Source organism: Hyaena hyaena, unplaced genomic scaffold (assembly GCF_003009895.1).
Source record: "Hyaena hyaena isolate Hyena2069 unplaced genomic scaffold, ASM300989v1 scaffold_155, whole genome shotgun sequence".
Lineage (NCBI taxonomy): Eukaryota > Metazoa > Chordata > Mammalia > Carnivora > Hyaenidae > Hyaena > Hyaena hyaena.
The window spans coordinates 1,489,651-1,505,462 of record NW_024080787.1 but is presented as its reverse complement, the minus strand read 5'-3'; the positions used below and the strand labels follow the sequence as shown (position 1 = coordinate 1,505,462).

Below are 15,812 nucleotides of genomic sequence, written 5' to 3'. Positions count from 1 at the left end.
ATCACTGAGCAGCATCTAAGTCTCTCCTGGCAGAAGAAAAGCTGGCCACTGGTTGCATACAACTTCATTTTCAGAGACTATTCCATTCTTCCTTTATATCACCCCGATTTAAGGTTTTGAATTCTTAAGAATTAGCATCCCCATTTACAGAAATATCCCTTTCCCTCTTTTTTCAGCAATGAGTGGAGTGGTAAGGCTTCCTCCACTATGAGCAGCTTTCTTCAAGGAACTAGCAAGGCTGAATTGCTGAAGGAAGGCTGCTTTTCTGTATCTAGAAGAGGCATCAGGGGGCAGATTGCATGTGATTTCTAAGGATCAGAAGTATTATTGCTTTACTTTCTCCATGGAGAACCTTTCTTTGGCCCCAGAGGCACTGTATGAAATGTCACCAGGACGTGGAGGGATTCCCTGCTTCCTTTGCTACCTGCTTAGAGCTGCTGCTATCTTGCCCTGCAGGTGCCAAAGCTGCTGGGGAAACAGGATTATTCTGCTCAATTCTGCCACTGGCCCCCTCACTCCCTTGCCCCATCCTCTTTTTCATTCTTTTCTATCTCAGGACAGAACAGATCACACTGCCAATTTTCTGGTGGTTGCTCTTGTATCTCACCTGGCTGCTGCTCATTGTATGAGTCCACAAGCATTTCCTCCGTGACTGCCAGGGAGCCATTATGGGGTTCAGGGGTAACCCCCAGGAGCTTACACATGAGTGGGTAGATATGGATGCTGTCAAAAGGCTCAGCTAGGTGATTCTTGAAATCTGGCCCAAAAGCTCTGAATATGGTCTTCATGTCCATAAGGGCATTATCAAAGCCATGATCTCCTTTGTTGAAATATAGTATATATTGCTGAAAAATAATAATAACAAAACCATTTTAGATTCCAGTCCCCTGAAAGAAAACTATCCCTTAGTTATTGTCATGCTTGTCAGATCATGGAACCCTTGAAAATTTAAATGACAAGGAAGGACACTGCTTTGCAGTGCCAAAGAGAAGAGCAAGGAATGAAAGATCTTTAAGAAAGAGAATTAAAAAAAAAAAAAAAAATTATTAAAAAAAAAAGAAAGAATAAACAAAGCATACTCATTAGACACCGCAAGAAGATAATACTGGCAATAATAATAAGCTCAGACATAGTGCCTCTGGTGATAGCCTCATGTGGATAGCCTCAGGTGCTTTGCAAGTTCCTTAATCCTAAAGAGAGAAGAATAACACCCACTTCACTGTGTACATCAAGGCAGGCAGGAGGATGGGGATCTGAGAAATGTAGTCAATGAGAGGCACTGAGACCCAAACGATTTTCTGTCTAATGGTCAGTTCAGAAGATTCCCTGTTCCCTCAAACCTGGTTGGTTATGTTGGGAATGTGACTATTGCATTAAAGTCCTTCACATCACTCTCAACTTGTTACATCATGAACCAGGTTTAGAAAGAGGCCATTGGCTATGGAATCTCTCTTTGACAAGAACTTAGCTTTGGGCATGCATCCTCAGTGTTCTGGATCATGTGAGGGATTGCAAAATATCAAGAAATTGTTGCATTTTACTGTGACTGTTTCCACCAACGTTAAACAATAACCTTATGAATTTTCCTATACCTGTTGTACTCTGAACAGATTGCAAACATAATTATGTTTGGCTCATGTGTATAGCTTAGGAAAAGAGTTCTTCAAACTGTCTGGGATGATCTTCTGTCATGAGATGTTTAAACATCACCTAAATTTTGTTCTGCCATGAATTACTGGCTGATAGTTAACAAAAACCAGACCACCTTACAAATGTCTCACAGTTAACATTGATTTTGGTATTTTCTTCTTTAGGCTTGCTTATTTTTTCATAACTGTTTGTTGAGATATAATTGTATAATTACCATATAATGTACCCATTTAAAGTGTACAATTCAATTATGTTAAATTTTTTCACAGAGTTGTGCAATATCACCACAATCAATTTTCATCACCCCAAAAAGAAACTCTGTACCCTTCAGCAGTTGCTCCCCATGCCTTCCGTACATCTCTCCCCTTCCCCCAACCTAGACAGCCACCAGTCTGTGTTCTGTTTCTATAGATTTCCTTATGCTGAACATTTCATTTAAATAGAATCATACATAGTCCTTTGTATCTACTTTTTTTCAGTGAACATGGTGTTCTCAAGGTTCATTAAAGTTGTAGTGTATATCAATACCTTGTTCCTTTTAATGGCAACATAATATTCCATTGTATGGATATACCATATTTTGTTTATCCATTCATCAGTTGATGGGCAATTGGTTTGTTTTCACTTTTTGATTATTATGAATAATGCTGTTGTGAGCATTTGTTTATAATTTTTTTTGTGTATGAATAGGGTTTCTTCTTCTTCTTCTCCTCCCCCTCCCCTTCCTCCTCTTCCTTCTCCTCCTCTTCCTTCTTTTTCTCCTACCTCCCTACTTGCCCCCCTCATTTCCCTCTCCCTGTCCCTTTCCCTCTCTTTCTCCTTTTCCTTCTTGATATGTGTAAAGGGGAGCCAGCACATGGTTATTATTGGTGAATCTACTGGTGATCTGTGCATAGTAATCAAGCAAGCACACAGGCTTGGGTTCAAACGGTAGTCTTATACTTCTAATCCGGAATCACTTGTCTCTAGCTTTGGCTTATTCCTCATTAAATGAAACAGGGGAGATAAGAGTATTTATTTTTAGGGTTGATGGGAAGACAAAAATGAAACAACTAGTGTTAAATTTTTAGTACAGTGATGGACAGAGCCTTGGTCAGGGATGTTTGTCATTATAATTGCATAGCAGTAACATGGGACAGGGTTGGTTGGGTGGGACGTGGGGTGAAGGGATGGGGAACACTTAGAGATCAGTGGATTACAACTTATGTTTTAATTTTTTTTCAGAATCGTTTCTCTCTAGAGGCTGTCTCCTAGATGCAAGGTGACTTTATTCATTTTAGAATCAACTCACCCCATTGATGTTATAACCAGAGTGAGCGTACATCACAATTGGCAGGACCCGCTCATGTTTAGCAAAATGGAAGCGTTCTGGGAATTCCTCCTTCTTGTACACATTGAGGTAAGGGTGTGCATTCTTCAGTCCTTGGTAAACATCTTCCTCTTGCCCTGGTTTGGGCAGGATCATCCCAAAGCCACCGTAGTCCACGATATCAAACTTGACCAAGGCTGTGAAATTAATGTAGTTTGACAAGAGGATCTCAGTGACAATGGGGCTCTTTTTTACTGTGGTCATGCCATGGTCTGATGTGATGATGACATTGAGGTGCTTGGTCAAGCTGTGCCTCTCAATGGCTTCCACTAGGTACCCAATGGTTCTGTCAATTTGCTGAATCATCACCCTTCTGTTCTTTGTCTCAGGCCCAAATTTGTGTCCCACGTTATCTGGCTCTCCATAGTACAGAGTCACAAAGTCAAAGTCTTCCTTAGTGAACCAGTTCATGACAATATCGATGTTCTCCCTCCACTCTGTCTCATTGCTGTCTGGGTGATTGTAAGACTCCACCAGGGACCGCTGAACAGCCTCCCCTTTGTACTTTGCACCTCCCCCAGGATAGTGGAATGATGCTGTCTTCCTCCCCTGCAAGTACAAGAAGAAAACTGTATCAGGGCTATATCTTATATCTTTCACATAATAAGCAAAACCTGACTTGTTGACGTCTCTGCCCTAGTCCAGAGGCATAGAGAACATGTGAGCTTTGGAGTCAGATGGGGTTGGACTTCATTCCTGGCTTCACCAGGATCTCATCAAATCTAAAACACTGTTAGTTGTAAGACATGTTATTATTTTATGTGCTACTAGAAGAAAAATGCTGCCAGTTAAACCATGACACTCCACTGATTGTAAGATGCACTCCAACTTCAGAGATGGCAAAATGAAAAAAAAAAAAGTTCTTTGGAATGGAGGAAAAATGGTACTTTCTAAGTTGCTGATGGTGAGTGTGTTCTTTAATCTTGTATGCTTCAGAGCATGTAAAATGCCAAAAAGTTGATGGTATTTTTGTGAGGATTAAGCCAGATAACTTTGAGATAAAGTGTTGAGTATTGTGTCTTGGTATGTGCTAGGCAGTCTTTTCTTTGCCTCCAGGTATAGCAAATCACCATAAAGCCTCCCCTGATGTGTATAGTGGACAGTTAAGAAGTTTGTCTGCCTAGGACCCCATATCCCTCTGCTGGTTCAGAGAGCCCTTACTTCCCCTGGAAACTCTCCTTCCTGCCCTTGCTTCATGGCTGGTTTGGGATGTGTTGCTTCCACATCAGGCTCCAGAAGTGGGATGTGGCTGTGGGCCTGGCCAATCAGAGGACACTGCATCCACTGTCCACAGCAATTGGTTAAGCTGTGGGCCCATGTCCCAGTCAGAACCAATGAGATTTGATTTTGGGACTTCTGGGGAGGAGAAGTAAGGGCTAGAGGAAAGCTTTGAACCAGAAGTGGTTCAATATGTTGTTTTAACAGCACATGTGTTTGCAAAGTCATGAAATATTCCCAAGTAATTTCCTCAGCAGAAAGGTGGCTGTTGACAAAGCTTGGGAAAATTGTTAGGGAAAAAAAGTCTATATGCTCACTAACGAGTTAACAACGAGATGAACATATCTCACTAAATAAGTCCCGGTGTTGCAAATCTGCTACTCGACCAGAACATGGCACATAGTAGGGGCTCAATAGATTTTTGGTTCAGGGAATGAATGACTTGCTCACCTGGGGAGCAAGTACTTTCCTTTGCCTCAGCAAAGCTATTGATTTGAAGGCTGTATTGTGGCACTTGCTGTATCACCCAAGGTTTGGGTGTTCTGAAAAACACATAGATTTGTTGGTTTTAGTAGAAACAAGAATGGTGTAACAGGTTGATTTGGTATGGAGAATAAATGACCAGGAAGAATTTCGGGATAATGGCACCTGAGTTGTGGCTGTTTGATTAACAAATGAGCAGAAAAGTGTAATAGAGAGTAATGACAAAACTTCCCTTATGCTTCTTGAGAGAGAGAAACAGGAAAGCAATTTGGAAGTTGTGAGAGACACTGTTGGTTTTCTACCCAAATCCCCTTACTTGGCCGGTGCACTCACATTCACTTCAGCTGCCGCATGTTCTGGAAAATTACCTTCAGCCAATGGTCAAATCTTGGCCAAATCTCACCTTGGAAGGTGTTCCATACTGCTCCTTCACTCCCAGCTGCCTCTGGCCAGTGATTGACTGATGGGAGGACAAAAGACCAGCTTACTGGCTTCAGGCCGGGATAACATGGGGGTTTAATTCATGTGCCAGAGCTCCTTGTGGGATGAGGCTAAAGCTGGTCTCCAACTGGGAACACATCTCATTTATCTTCTTTCAAACCCTGCCTTGTCAGTTTCCCTTACTCCCATCTCCTGAGAACTCTCCCTCAATGCCTCACATGCACCAAATCCCTGCCTCAAGTTCTACTTTTAGGAAATTTGAAGTAAGACAGAAATCTTAAGGTGTGCCTGTGTGGCTTAGTTGGTTAAGTGTCTGACTCTTGATCTCAGCTCAGGTCTTGATCTCAGGGTTATAAGTTCAAGGCCCACATTGGGCTCCATGCTGGGCATGAGCCTACTTAAAAAACAAAAAGCAGACTTCTTTTTTTTTTTTTTTGTGGAGGGGGAGCGCAACTGGGGGAGGGCAGAGAGGGGTACAGAGAATCTGAAGCAGGCTGCACGCTGACAGGCTGACAGCAGTGAGTCTGATATGGGGCTTGAACTCATGAACCGTGAGATCATGACCAGACAAAGTTGGGCACTCAACCATTTGAGCCACCCAGGTGCCCCCAAAAGGCAGAATTCTTAATACTAAATTCTTTGCAAGCCTCCAGAAGCTTTGCAATCCATAGTTATAGGTGAAATGTTGTGCCCTCTGCCCTCCAGCATTCATTTTCTATCATGTGATTTAGTTTTATTTTTTCTAAAGCACTTTACTCAATCTGAAATTATCTTACTTTGTTTACTTGTTTACTATCTATTTCCCTCCCTTAGAATGTGCGTTCCGTGAGATCAGGGGCCATGCTTATTTTGTTGTCCACTCTTCCTGGGACCTAGAACAGGCCTGGTTCAGAGTAGGTGGTAATTATTGGTTAGATGCATGTTGAATGAATGCATGAATTGCATCTCCTTTTGTGGGTGCAAAACCCATCCTATTCTCACTCCTGATTAACTTATGGAAATAGTTACAGAAGCTCTTTCTTTTTTAGGTTCTAGCATCTTATTTGTAATCTCTTCAGGCAACACATTTTCATTTCTGATAATAGAATTTATATGGTTGCTTTAACTTGCAAATCCTCTAATATTTATTTATTGCATTTCTGATTGGCATTACTCATAATTCTCAGTTTTTAGCGATGGTACTTTGTTTAACTTACATATAAATTGACTTTGCTCTGAAGAATGGAATTGGCTGGAAGGATAAAACTTTCAACGTTTTGTATAACATAGTTTGGCTATTTTATTATCTAGAATAAGCTGACATTGACTTTATGAGGGACTTAGGCAGCCCTGCCTATACAGTTGAGTTCTTGGTGTTTGCATGTTAAATCTCAGATGTTCCCAACTTGAAACTGTTTTCTTATGGTGTTCTCAACATACACCTTCTCTAAAGATATCCCAAGCTGTAGTCTTAAGAAACAATGATATATCTTTTTAACTTGGTCCCATAGGAATTTTAAGAGTTACACTACTCCATGAAAAGAGCTCCAGAGAGAAATGTGTATTTGAGTGTGTATACACACACACACACACACACACATACACACACACACACACACACACACTCTGTTTATTTGGGACCCGTGATAATAAAAAATGCTGTTTTCAACAAATACTTCTGAGAAATAATCTGAGCACTTAATTGGATGCAAAAGAGTGGGTATTTACTATTCTACCCTTTAATTAGCATAATCAGTGTTTCCAGTAGCAATAGCAATTGGAAAATTGCTGGTTTTATTAGGTTCATTATTCTCTCTTAGTGTAGTTTTGCATCAATGTGGCTATTATTCTTAAGTTGCTTTTTTAAAACAAGAGTTGGTACTTCCTATGGGAAAAATCCTTGGGTTTTGTACAGATCCCCCCAAACTCTTCAGAACTAATCATTAGAGCAGAAGTTTCAGTTTGGTTTTGTATTTTGTCTTGTTTCTTCCTTTAGATGACAGAGTGAATGTCACAAGGTGCACATGTTTTAGGAAGGCCCTTGAACATTTTATTATGGTTGTGCTTTGGTGGGAAGTATGTGTGGTTTAGGAAAGGAGTTAGTTCCTCCTTCTAGGGAGTGACTGGGTGGAAAGAGATGGACTCTATGTATGTGAAATTCAGATGTCTGAGCGTTTTCATTGCTTTCCTGTGCTCCAGAGAAGTCACTGAACATGAGGAGCCAGACGGCCAAGATTCTATTTCCTCTCCATCCCACGCCCTTTTGGAGGTCAGATTATTATTTTTAGAGCCTTTATGATGCATTATAAAAACATGGTTTGGGCCAATATTGGGATGAATTATCTTGTTATTAACACTCTAAGCAGAACCAGCTGGCACCATCTTGCTCACATCTCTTCCAAGTTTGGAAGCTATTGTCTAGGAGACTTGTCTTACATTGGAAACCATAGCCACTCACCCCACCATCTCTCTGAATCCCCCCCACTCCCACCCCCCCGGTAGTAGCCTACCATGGTCCTGATACAGACTCTTGGCAGCCATGGGGATCTCAGTCAGATCATCCCCTGCCATTTCACTCCTTAATATACTCTATAGCTCCTCCATAGAAAGGTGAAATGTGCCTCTAGGTTTTTATGGTTTTCCTGGGTCTTATAGTCATGCCTGCCTGCCTTTCTCTGAGGATTAGGACTTCTGAACATGGTGAACCACTTCAGCTGTTAGTCATGTTCATTTATCAGGGATGCTCATTTGAAATCTGAGCTTGCTCTAAATAAAGCCTTTCCTTTCATACCCTAACCATTAGTGAAGTCCTGCTGGAGTGTGGATATGCTCATGGACCATGAATAATGGACCCAAAGGTGGCCAGGGAATCCCATCTTTTAGGCATCATCTGTAAGGCATGTCAATTCTTGTGTATCTTGATGGACTCTGGCAGCATTAGTGTCATGGAAGGAAAACATTTTAGTCCTATTAAAGGTGAATGCATCAGTCTCCACAAAGCCAGCCTTGAAGAGACTCAGGAGAAGGATGGATTTTCCTAGTGATGGATACAGGCCAGGCTACCCCCTCTATAGCCCTGCTTGGCAATACATATGGGCTCCTGAATGACATTTAGGGCCAGTTGGGCTGACCTGGGGCCACAGGTTTGCTTTGATTGCAGTGGCTTTTCTGTTATCTCCTCAGGCTGTTGGCCAATGGCCCTGTCCCTTGGCAGGAGATGTCACTGGTAGAATGAGAGATACACCAACCTGACTTGCCAAATGAATGGCATGTTTTCAGTTGCCTGGCCCTGAACCAGATCTTGTTTCTGCACAACCACTTATGAATTCAGCAAAGGGGAAGAACACTCTGATTATGAGTTGAGCAGAAGGAAACGAAGTTCTGAAAATAAATTGCAATGGGACAAGAACTGTGAATAAGAAAAACTACAGGAAGGAGTGCTACCAGAAGCCTCATGCCAATGAACAAATAGCATAGCAAGTTGAATAGTGAATTAACGTTTCTTTTTTAAAAATTTTTTAATGTTTATTTCTGAGGAAGCGAGAGAGAGAGAGTGCACGTGAGTGGGGGAGGCTTAGAGAGAGTGAGACAGAATCTGAAGCAGGTCCAGGCTCTGAGCTGTCAGTACAGAGCCCAATGTGGGGCTCGAACTCACGAAGCATGAGATCATGACCTGAGCCGAAGTTGGACACTTAACTGACTGAATCACCCAGGCACCCTGAATAGTGAATTGTTGAAGACTGCCCAGACCTCCCTAGCAGCAAGGCAAAATATAAGATTCACTGTCAAATCCATGGCTAAATGTTTTGGCCAATGAAGTAATATTATGTTATGGTTAAGAGTTAAGAGTTGATGAACTCAGAGTAAGTTCAAATCTCAGCTTTGCCTTTTGCAAGCTTTGTGACTTTGAGAAGTTATGGCATTGCTGTGTGCCTCAGTTTTCTCATCTGTTAAGTGGGCATAATTGTAGCACCACCAAAGAGCTGTTATAAATTAATAAATGTAAAGTACTAGACATGTAGTTTTATGAATGTTTTTTTCTTGAGAGGACAGAATTTATTTGCATGGTCTCTGCATCAAAGTTAAAAAATGTGACAGAAGGGGAAGGAATCTAGAGCCCATGGGTCAGGGGGAAAATGAAGCTGAGGTAGAGTCATTGACAACTTCCTGTGATTCATCTAGAGCTACATTGTCCAATATAGTAGCCCTTAGCCACATGTAGTATTAGATTTAAGTTGAAATTAATTAAAATTAAGTGCAATTAAAAAGTTGGTTCCTGAGTCTTACTAGCCACATTTCAAGAGCTTAATAACCACACATGGCCGGTGGCTTCTGTTTTGGAAAGTACACAGTAGAACATGTCCATCATCAATGAAAGTTCCTTTGGGTAGTTCTGGCTTAGAGCTGTAGTGACCAGATGAAGTCCTAAAATAATTCAACTTCCTTTAATGACTGATAGTATTTGAACATTTAGTTTTCAAGACATTACATGCACTATCTCAGTTAACCCTCCCAATGGGCCTAAAAAGCAGGGACTCTGATAGTCTTCAAGAAGCAGGGACTTGGACAATCTTCATTTTATGAGTGGGCCAAATCACACACTGAGAGGAGGTTGTTGCCCAAGTTCACGCAGCTGGAGAAAGGTGGAGCTGGCTGGATCCTGTTCCAGGAGTCCAAGTCCACAGCCTGCATTCTGAGCTGCAAGAGCCCCATCTTGAAACATGGCACACCCAGGGTACCTTGGAGCATAGTGGTGAAGTGCCAGTGCCAAGGGGATTTTTGGGGCAAAGGTTGGTGTCTTGGGGAAGACAAGGAGGAGGTCCTACTCTGGTGATGACTGTGGAAGCTTATTAAGAAAACACAAAGCAGACAAAAGATTTGGGGCTAGGACTTAAATACACAGCTCTGATTTCTGCCTTTTTAAGAAAAATATATAGTTTATTGTCAAGTTGGTTTTCATATAACACCCAGTGCACATCCCGACAAGTACCTTCCTCGATGCTCATCACCCATTTTCACTTCTCCCTCACCCCCATCAACCCTCAGTTTGTTCTCAGTATTTAAGAGTCTCTAGATCAAGAAGATGTGGTTTATAAATACAATGGAATACTACACGGCAATGAGAAAGAATGAAATCTGGCTGTTTGTAGCAATGTGGATGGAACTGGAGGGTGTTATGCTAAATGAAATAAGTCAGGCAGAGAAAGCCAGATACCATATGTTTTCATTCATATATGGATCAGGAGAAACTTAACAGAAGATCATGGGGGAGGGGAAGGGGAAAAATAGTTACAAAGAGGGAGGGAGGCAAACCATGATTCTGCCTTTTTGAAGCAATAATAAATGGCTACTGGAATCCTTTCAAGTGAATGTTCTCTTAAGAACTTTTCATGGTCTGAAGATCCATTAAATGGTCAACTTCATTCCTAAGGGCTTTTATGCTGAAGTCTGAGACGAGTATATAAACAGATATTTATGAAAGTACTGCTGGGTTCAGACCCTATGGTGAGTCCTGGAGGTACACTCATGAGTAAGCCAGACTCTTCCCTCATAGAGACTTACCCATCACTAATGGCTAAATGCATATTTAATTTAATACTTACATCAGATATATTAAATAGGCACATCATCATTATTCTTTTTTATTTATTTATTTTTTAAAAAATATTTTTATTTATTTCTAGGAGAGAGAGAGAGCGAGAGACAGTGTGAGCAGGGGAGGGTCAGAGAGAGAGGGAGTCACAGACTGAAACAGGCTCCAGGCTCTGAGCTGGCAGTCAGCACAGAGCCCGACGCGGGGCTCGAACCCACAAACCGCGAGATTATGACCTAAGCGAGAGTCGGACGCTTAACCGACTAAGCCACCCAGGCGCCCCACATCATCATTATTCTTATTACACATTTAGGGAAACATGCTTAGAGAAGTTAAGTCACGTACTCAAGGTCATAACTTCTAACCCCTGTCCCACGTGCTTAGGAATGAGATGCGATGTCCCTGGAAGCCAACGCAGGATTTCTGAAAGTACCTGTCTCTGGGCTGTGATCCAGAGGGGGAGAACACCATTGTCCCACCATTCAGTCTTATTCTGTGTGGCCTTGAAGGAGAACTTCCAGCGTGTCTCCGTGTTAAACATCATGTTGTGAATGACTCCGTGATCTTCAATCCAGCGACCTTGGGAATGAAGGAGGGAAGGTACTGATAAGTTCTATAAATGGATACTGCCAGGGTATCAAAGTGATCTTAAAACCTCCTCCAACATCCTTCTGGTTGGCCTTCTTCTGGGGGACTGTCACTCTGGGTGGCCACCCTGGGGCTTCAGATTTGGTTTTCTGGAGGTGCAAACATTGGTAGCCATAAAGAAAGCGCTAATTGAATCTCACACCTGCCAGATTGGATCTGCTCCCTGGAACAGACCACACAGTCGTAGAGAAGCTGAGGTGGGCTGTGGAAACTGGTGGGGGAGGAGGGAAGGCATGGGGAGGCCAAGTTATTCAGGTTATTCTGTGTCCAGAAGAGCCTGGGATTTGGATATTTCCTATGGGATGATGTTCCTTATCTTCTGCTTGTGATGGTCTGATTCAATATTGAACATCCAGTAGGCCCAATTCTTGGCAAACTGGTTTTTCCTAGGACTCCCATTGGCTGTATTGTTTGTTGAAAACAATGGAATCAAGAAGGATTTCTAGACATAGATGGGTATAGACTTATTTCTCTCTACTTAAGGAAGGAAAGTGGATGTTGGGGAATGTGAGTAACCTAGATTATTTTTGAAAACGTAAGAATTGAACCAGATATAGAAAATACCCATGATCTTACATTGTACTGGGGAAAAGGAGAGTGCATATTGGGGGGGCAGTCTAAAGACTGAACCAAAAGACCCAGGGAACAGCTGAGTGTCCACTCCCCTACCTGCTGGAAGAGAATCCTCTGGGTGACCCTACTGATTGTAATAAGATAGTGATGATTCTCCTATTTTCAAGGTAAATAAAGGCAGGGCATTTTCTGACTAGAGCTTGATGGTCACAGGAATTGAGAAGGGAAAATTTTCCGCTGGCTCAGTCATTGCCAAACTGTGGTGGGTAAAGTCCTCTTAGAATTGCCAAGGCTTTCAACTGGGGAGAAGCAAAACTGGTTGTTGCTTTATCATTCCTGACTTGTAGGTAGACCATGCTTGGGGTCACTGGGCAAAAATTGCACTGCTGTCAGGGACTGGGATTCCTGGTCAGGGATAAAATCGGATGGTCAATAGAGGAAGAGCGTGGACCTAGAGTCCAAAGAGAGCTGGGTGCCAACTCTGAGTTGGCTTCTGAACTTGTTATGTGAATTTGAACAAGCTCCTTAACCTTCCTGGCCTTGGTTTGCCTGATTAATAGTGGATAGTGTTTGTGTGATGAAATCATGGCACATATTTACTGTCCTGCCATAAACTGACACCTTTCTAAGTTATAGGGACAATTACCCATCTAATGCTCCCAACAACCCTGCAAGGTGGCTACTGTTATATATAGCCTTTCCTTTAGAGACTTCCCCCTTTACAGGGAGACAGGCACAGAGTTTGCTCAAGATCATGTAGCAGTACTGGGCTTTGAACTCAGGAGGTCTGGTTACAGCCTGTGCTTTTTTTTTAATAGGCAAAATTTACAAAACATAAATGTAACCATTAACATTTTAAAATGTACAATTCTGTGGCACTTGGTATAGTCACAATATTGTACAATAATCACCTCTTTCTAGCCCCAAGGTATTTTCATCACCCCAAAAGAAGACTGTACCCATTAGCAGTCATTCCCCAGACCTCCATTCCCCTATTGACCATTAATCTGCTTTCTGTCTCTATAGATTTAACTATTCTGGATATTTCATATAAATGAAATCTCACAATATGTGACATCTTGTATCTGGCTTCTTTTACTTAGCCACATGTTTTCTGGGTTCATCCATGTCGTAGCATGTATCTGTGCTTCATTCTTTTTTATGGCTGAATAATATTCCATTGTATGAATAGACCAGAATGTGTTTATCCATCTATCAGTTAGTGGACATTTAGGTTGCTTCTAGGTTGTTTGGCTACTGTGAATAATGCTATGAACATTCATGTACAAGTATCTGAGTCCCTGCTTTCAATTCTTTTGGGTATACACTTCAGTCATATGGTGATACTTTAACTTTTTGAGGAACTGACAAACCATTTTCCATAGTGGCTGTACAATTTTACACTTCCACTAGCAATTTCTCTAGGAGTTGGAACTCTCAGGAGTTCCAATTTCTCTACATCCTCACCAATACTTGTTATCTTCCCTTTTTTTGATTATGGCCAACTTAGTGGATGTGCACTGGCATCTCACTGGGTTTGATATGCATTTACTGAATGACTGATGGTGTTGAGTGTTACAGGCTGGGCTTTTAATCTCTCTGTGATACTGTATGTCAAGAGGGGATTGAATACCACAAGTGAGAGTATTTTGTTATAGGTAGGTGGGGGCCAAATGGGAAAGAACTTTTCAAGCCTCATGAATGAGTAATGGAAGCCTTTTTGAAATCTACAACAAATTCCCTTCTTGTAATAGTGTCCAAGTTTTCTCATGGCTGAGCCATGCCATATCACAGCAGATGAAATGGAAGGACAGAGATAATTCACCCAGGAAGAAGCTTGCTTTTTTTCTTTTTTACTTTTTTTTTTAACCTGCAAATCCTGGATTCTGTTCTGTGTGACTCTCCCTGCCCAGTGAAGAGCAAATCACCCTGAAATTACAAATGCCTGTCACTTCACCTATTCTAGTATTTATCCATGGTATATATACCACCAACTTTAGAATCAGTTGAACTGTTGTTAAAAAACACAAATTCCCTAGTCTCCACTCTAGCCCCTGCTCAATCCATACGTCTAAGGTTGGGTCTGAGAGCCTGCATTTTCTTTTTTTTTCCTTTTTTTTTTTTTTAATTTTAATGTTTTATTTATTTCTAGGAGAGAGAGAGAGAGAGAGACAGCATGAGCAGGGGAGGACCAGAGAGAGAGGGAGTGACAGACTCTGAAACAGGCTCCAAGCTCTGAGCTGGCAGTCAGCACAGAGCCCGACGTGGGGCTCGAACCCACGAACCGCGAGATCATGACCTAAGTGAAAGTTGGACGCTTAACCGACTAAGCCACCCAGGCGCCCCGAGCCTGCATTTTCTTAAGCCAAATGACATATCAGAGCCACTGGTTCAAGGACTGTTAGTCATCCACACATGCATGTGGATTAGTTCTAGCAGATTACCCATTACTCCACAATCTGGGTTGATAGCAGCTTCCCTGAGAGACCAAAGGGAAGGCGGGCAGCTGTCAAAACCTGGAGTACTCCAGTATCTGGGTAAGCTTGGGGGCTCAGAGCCACTGTGAGGATTTGGAGGAGGGATTGGAGGAAGCAGAGGATGCCATGGACATGGAAACCTCCCCTTCCTGGACCTTAATGATCCTGGCTTCCAGGCTCTGGGACCCAGAGGTCAGTTATAATATCAGTTAAATAGACTAGACTGGGAACCCATCATAGAATCCATTTTCCTCTCAAAGATATGTTACCCAAGTTCCAAACAACTAACCTAAAATGAGTTCAGGGAGCATGACCCTTCCATTCTGTGGCGTGGCGTGTCCCAGTAATTGCAAAAAGGGAGCCGTCTCCATGGTGTTTTTGTTATTTCCGCCCTGACACTTAAAGTCATGTTCTAAATCCAGCCAGTGGCTAGGGACCACTAATGACCTAGCAGAAATTTCTACTGCCTGTTTGGTTCCTCCTTCCTGCTGCTCAAGCCTCTTTATCCTGGTTAAGGGCCTGTTCTGGAATGTGGGCAGAACAAGATGGAGGCGGGGGGAAGCTAAGAAATGAACAGCTGCAGGGAGCAGCAATCAGTTTTACTAAAATTGCATTTTCTACTCTGGAAACAGTCAGGGTTGTGTGAAGGCAACTCTGTTGGCCATGCCTGGAGTTCCAGTAGCAGAAACTGGTTTTACTTGGGTTGGATGATGCTGCCCTCACTGCAGTATGATGGGGGCTGCTCTCAGGGGCGGGACACTGAGTTTGGTTTTGGCTCTTGAAAGCACTTATTCTCTCCTTGGGCCTCAGTTTCCCCTTCCATAAAATGAGAGTGTTAATGATTTCCAAAGTCTTCTCTGGCTTTATCCATTCTGAGAGTCTGTCATCCATGTCATTTCAGTGTCTGCGATGTGGGTAATTATACAAGTTAAACAGGAAGTAGGATGAGCTCTCTTAGAGAGCATGATTCCTGCTGCTTGCTAATTATGCGTTAATCAGGGTACAATGCATATTCCCACACCATACCAGTGATGGCAAGGTGTGGGTAAATTCACCCAGCTGAGCATTTCAGGTGTGGGAACAAACCCAGCTAGATTCAACTCCTGTCTCTTGATTCTCAGAGACTGACATTTATTTCTCAAATACTTGCAAGGTGAATTTAGGAAACCATCAGATCCAGCGTTTGATCCAAACCCTCCCTTTCCAAACATTTTGAGCCAAGTACTATCCTCCATTGTCCCATGATGTTTACAATCAAGGGGTCAGGGGGAGAGAGTTAAAAATAGAGCATGTTCTAGGGGTGACTGCAATGCTCACAGGCACCCTTTCTTTTTTTTTTTTTCCCTGAATCCACACATATAATTTATTTATTTATTTATTT

General features: G+C 42.2%; 1 protein-coding gene across 1 annotated transcript in view; it reads right to left on the bottom strand.

Annotated features, from left to right (window-relative positions):
* LOC120236470 (ectonucleotide pyrophosphatase/phosphodiesterase family member 7-like) overlaps positions 1–15,812 on the bottom strand; it is a 37,812-nt gene that overhangs the window by 4,452 nt on the left and 17,548 nt on the right. The window contains exons 2-4 of the mRNA XM_039239297.1: positions 11,167–11,312; positions 2,942–3,568; positions 608–845 (exon numbers count right to left, since the gene is read on the bottom strand). Of these exons, the coding sequence (XP_039095228.1) occupies positions 608–845; positions 2,942–3,568; positions 11,167–11,312 (1,011 nt within the window). The remainder of the gene's footprint in view (positions 1–607; positions 846–2,941; positions 3,569–11,166; positions 11,313–15,812) is intronic.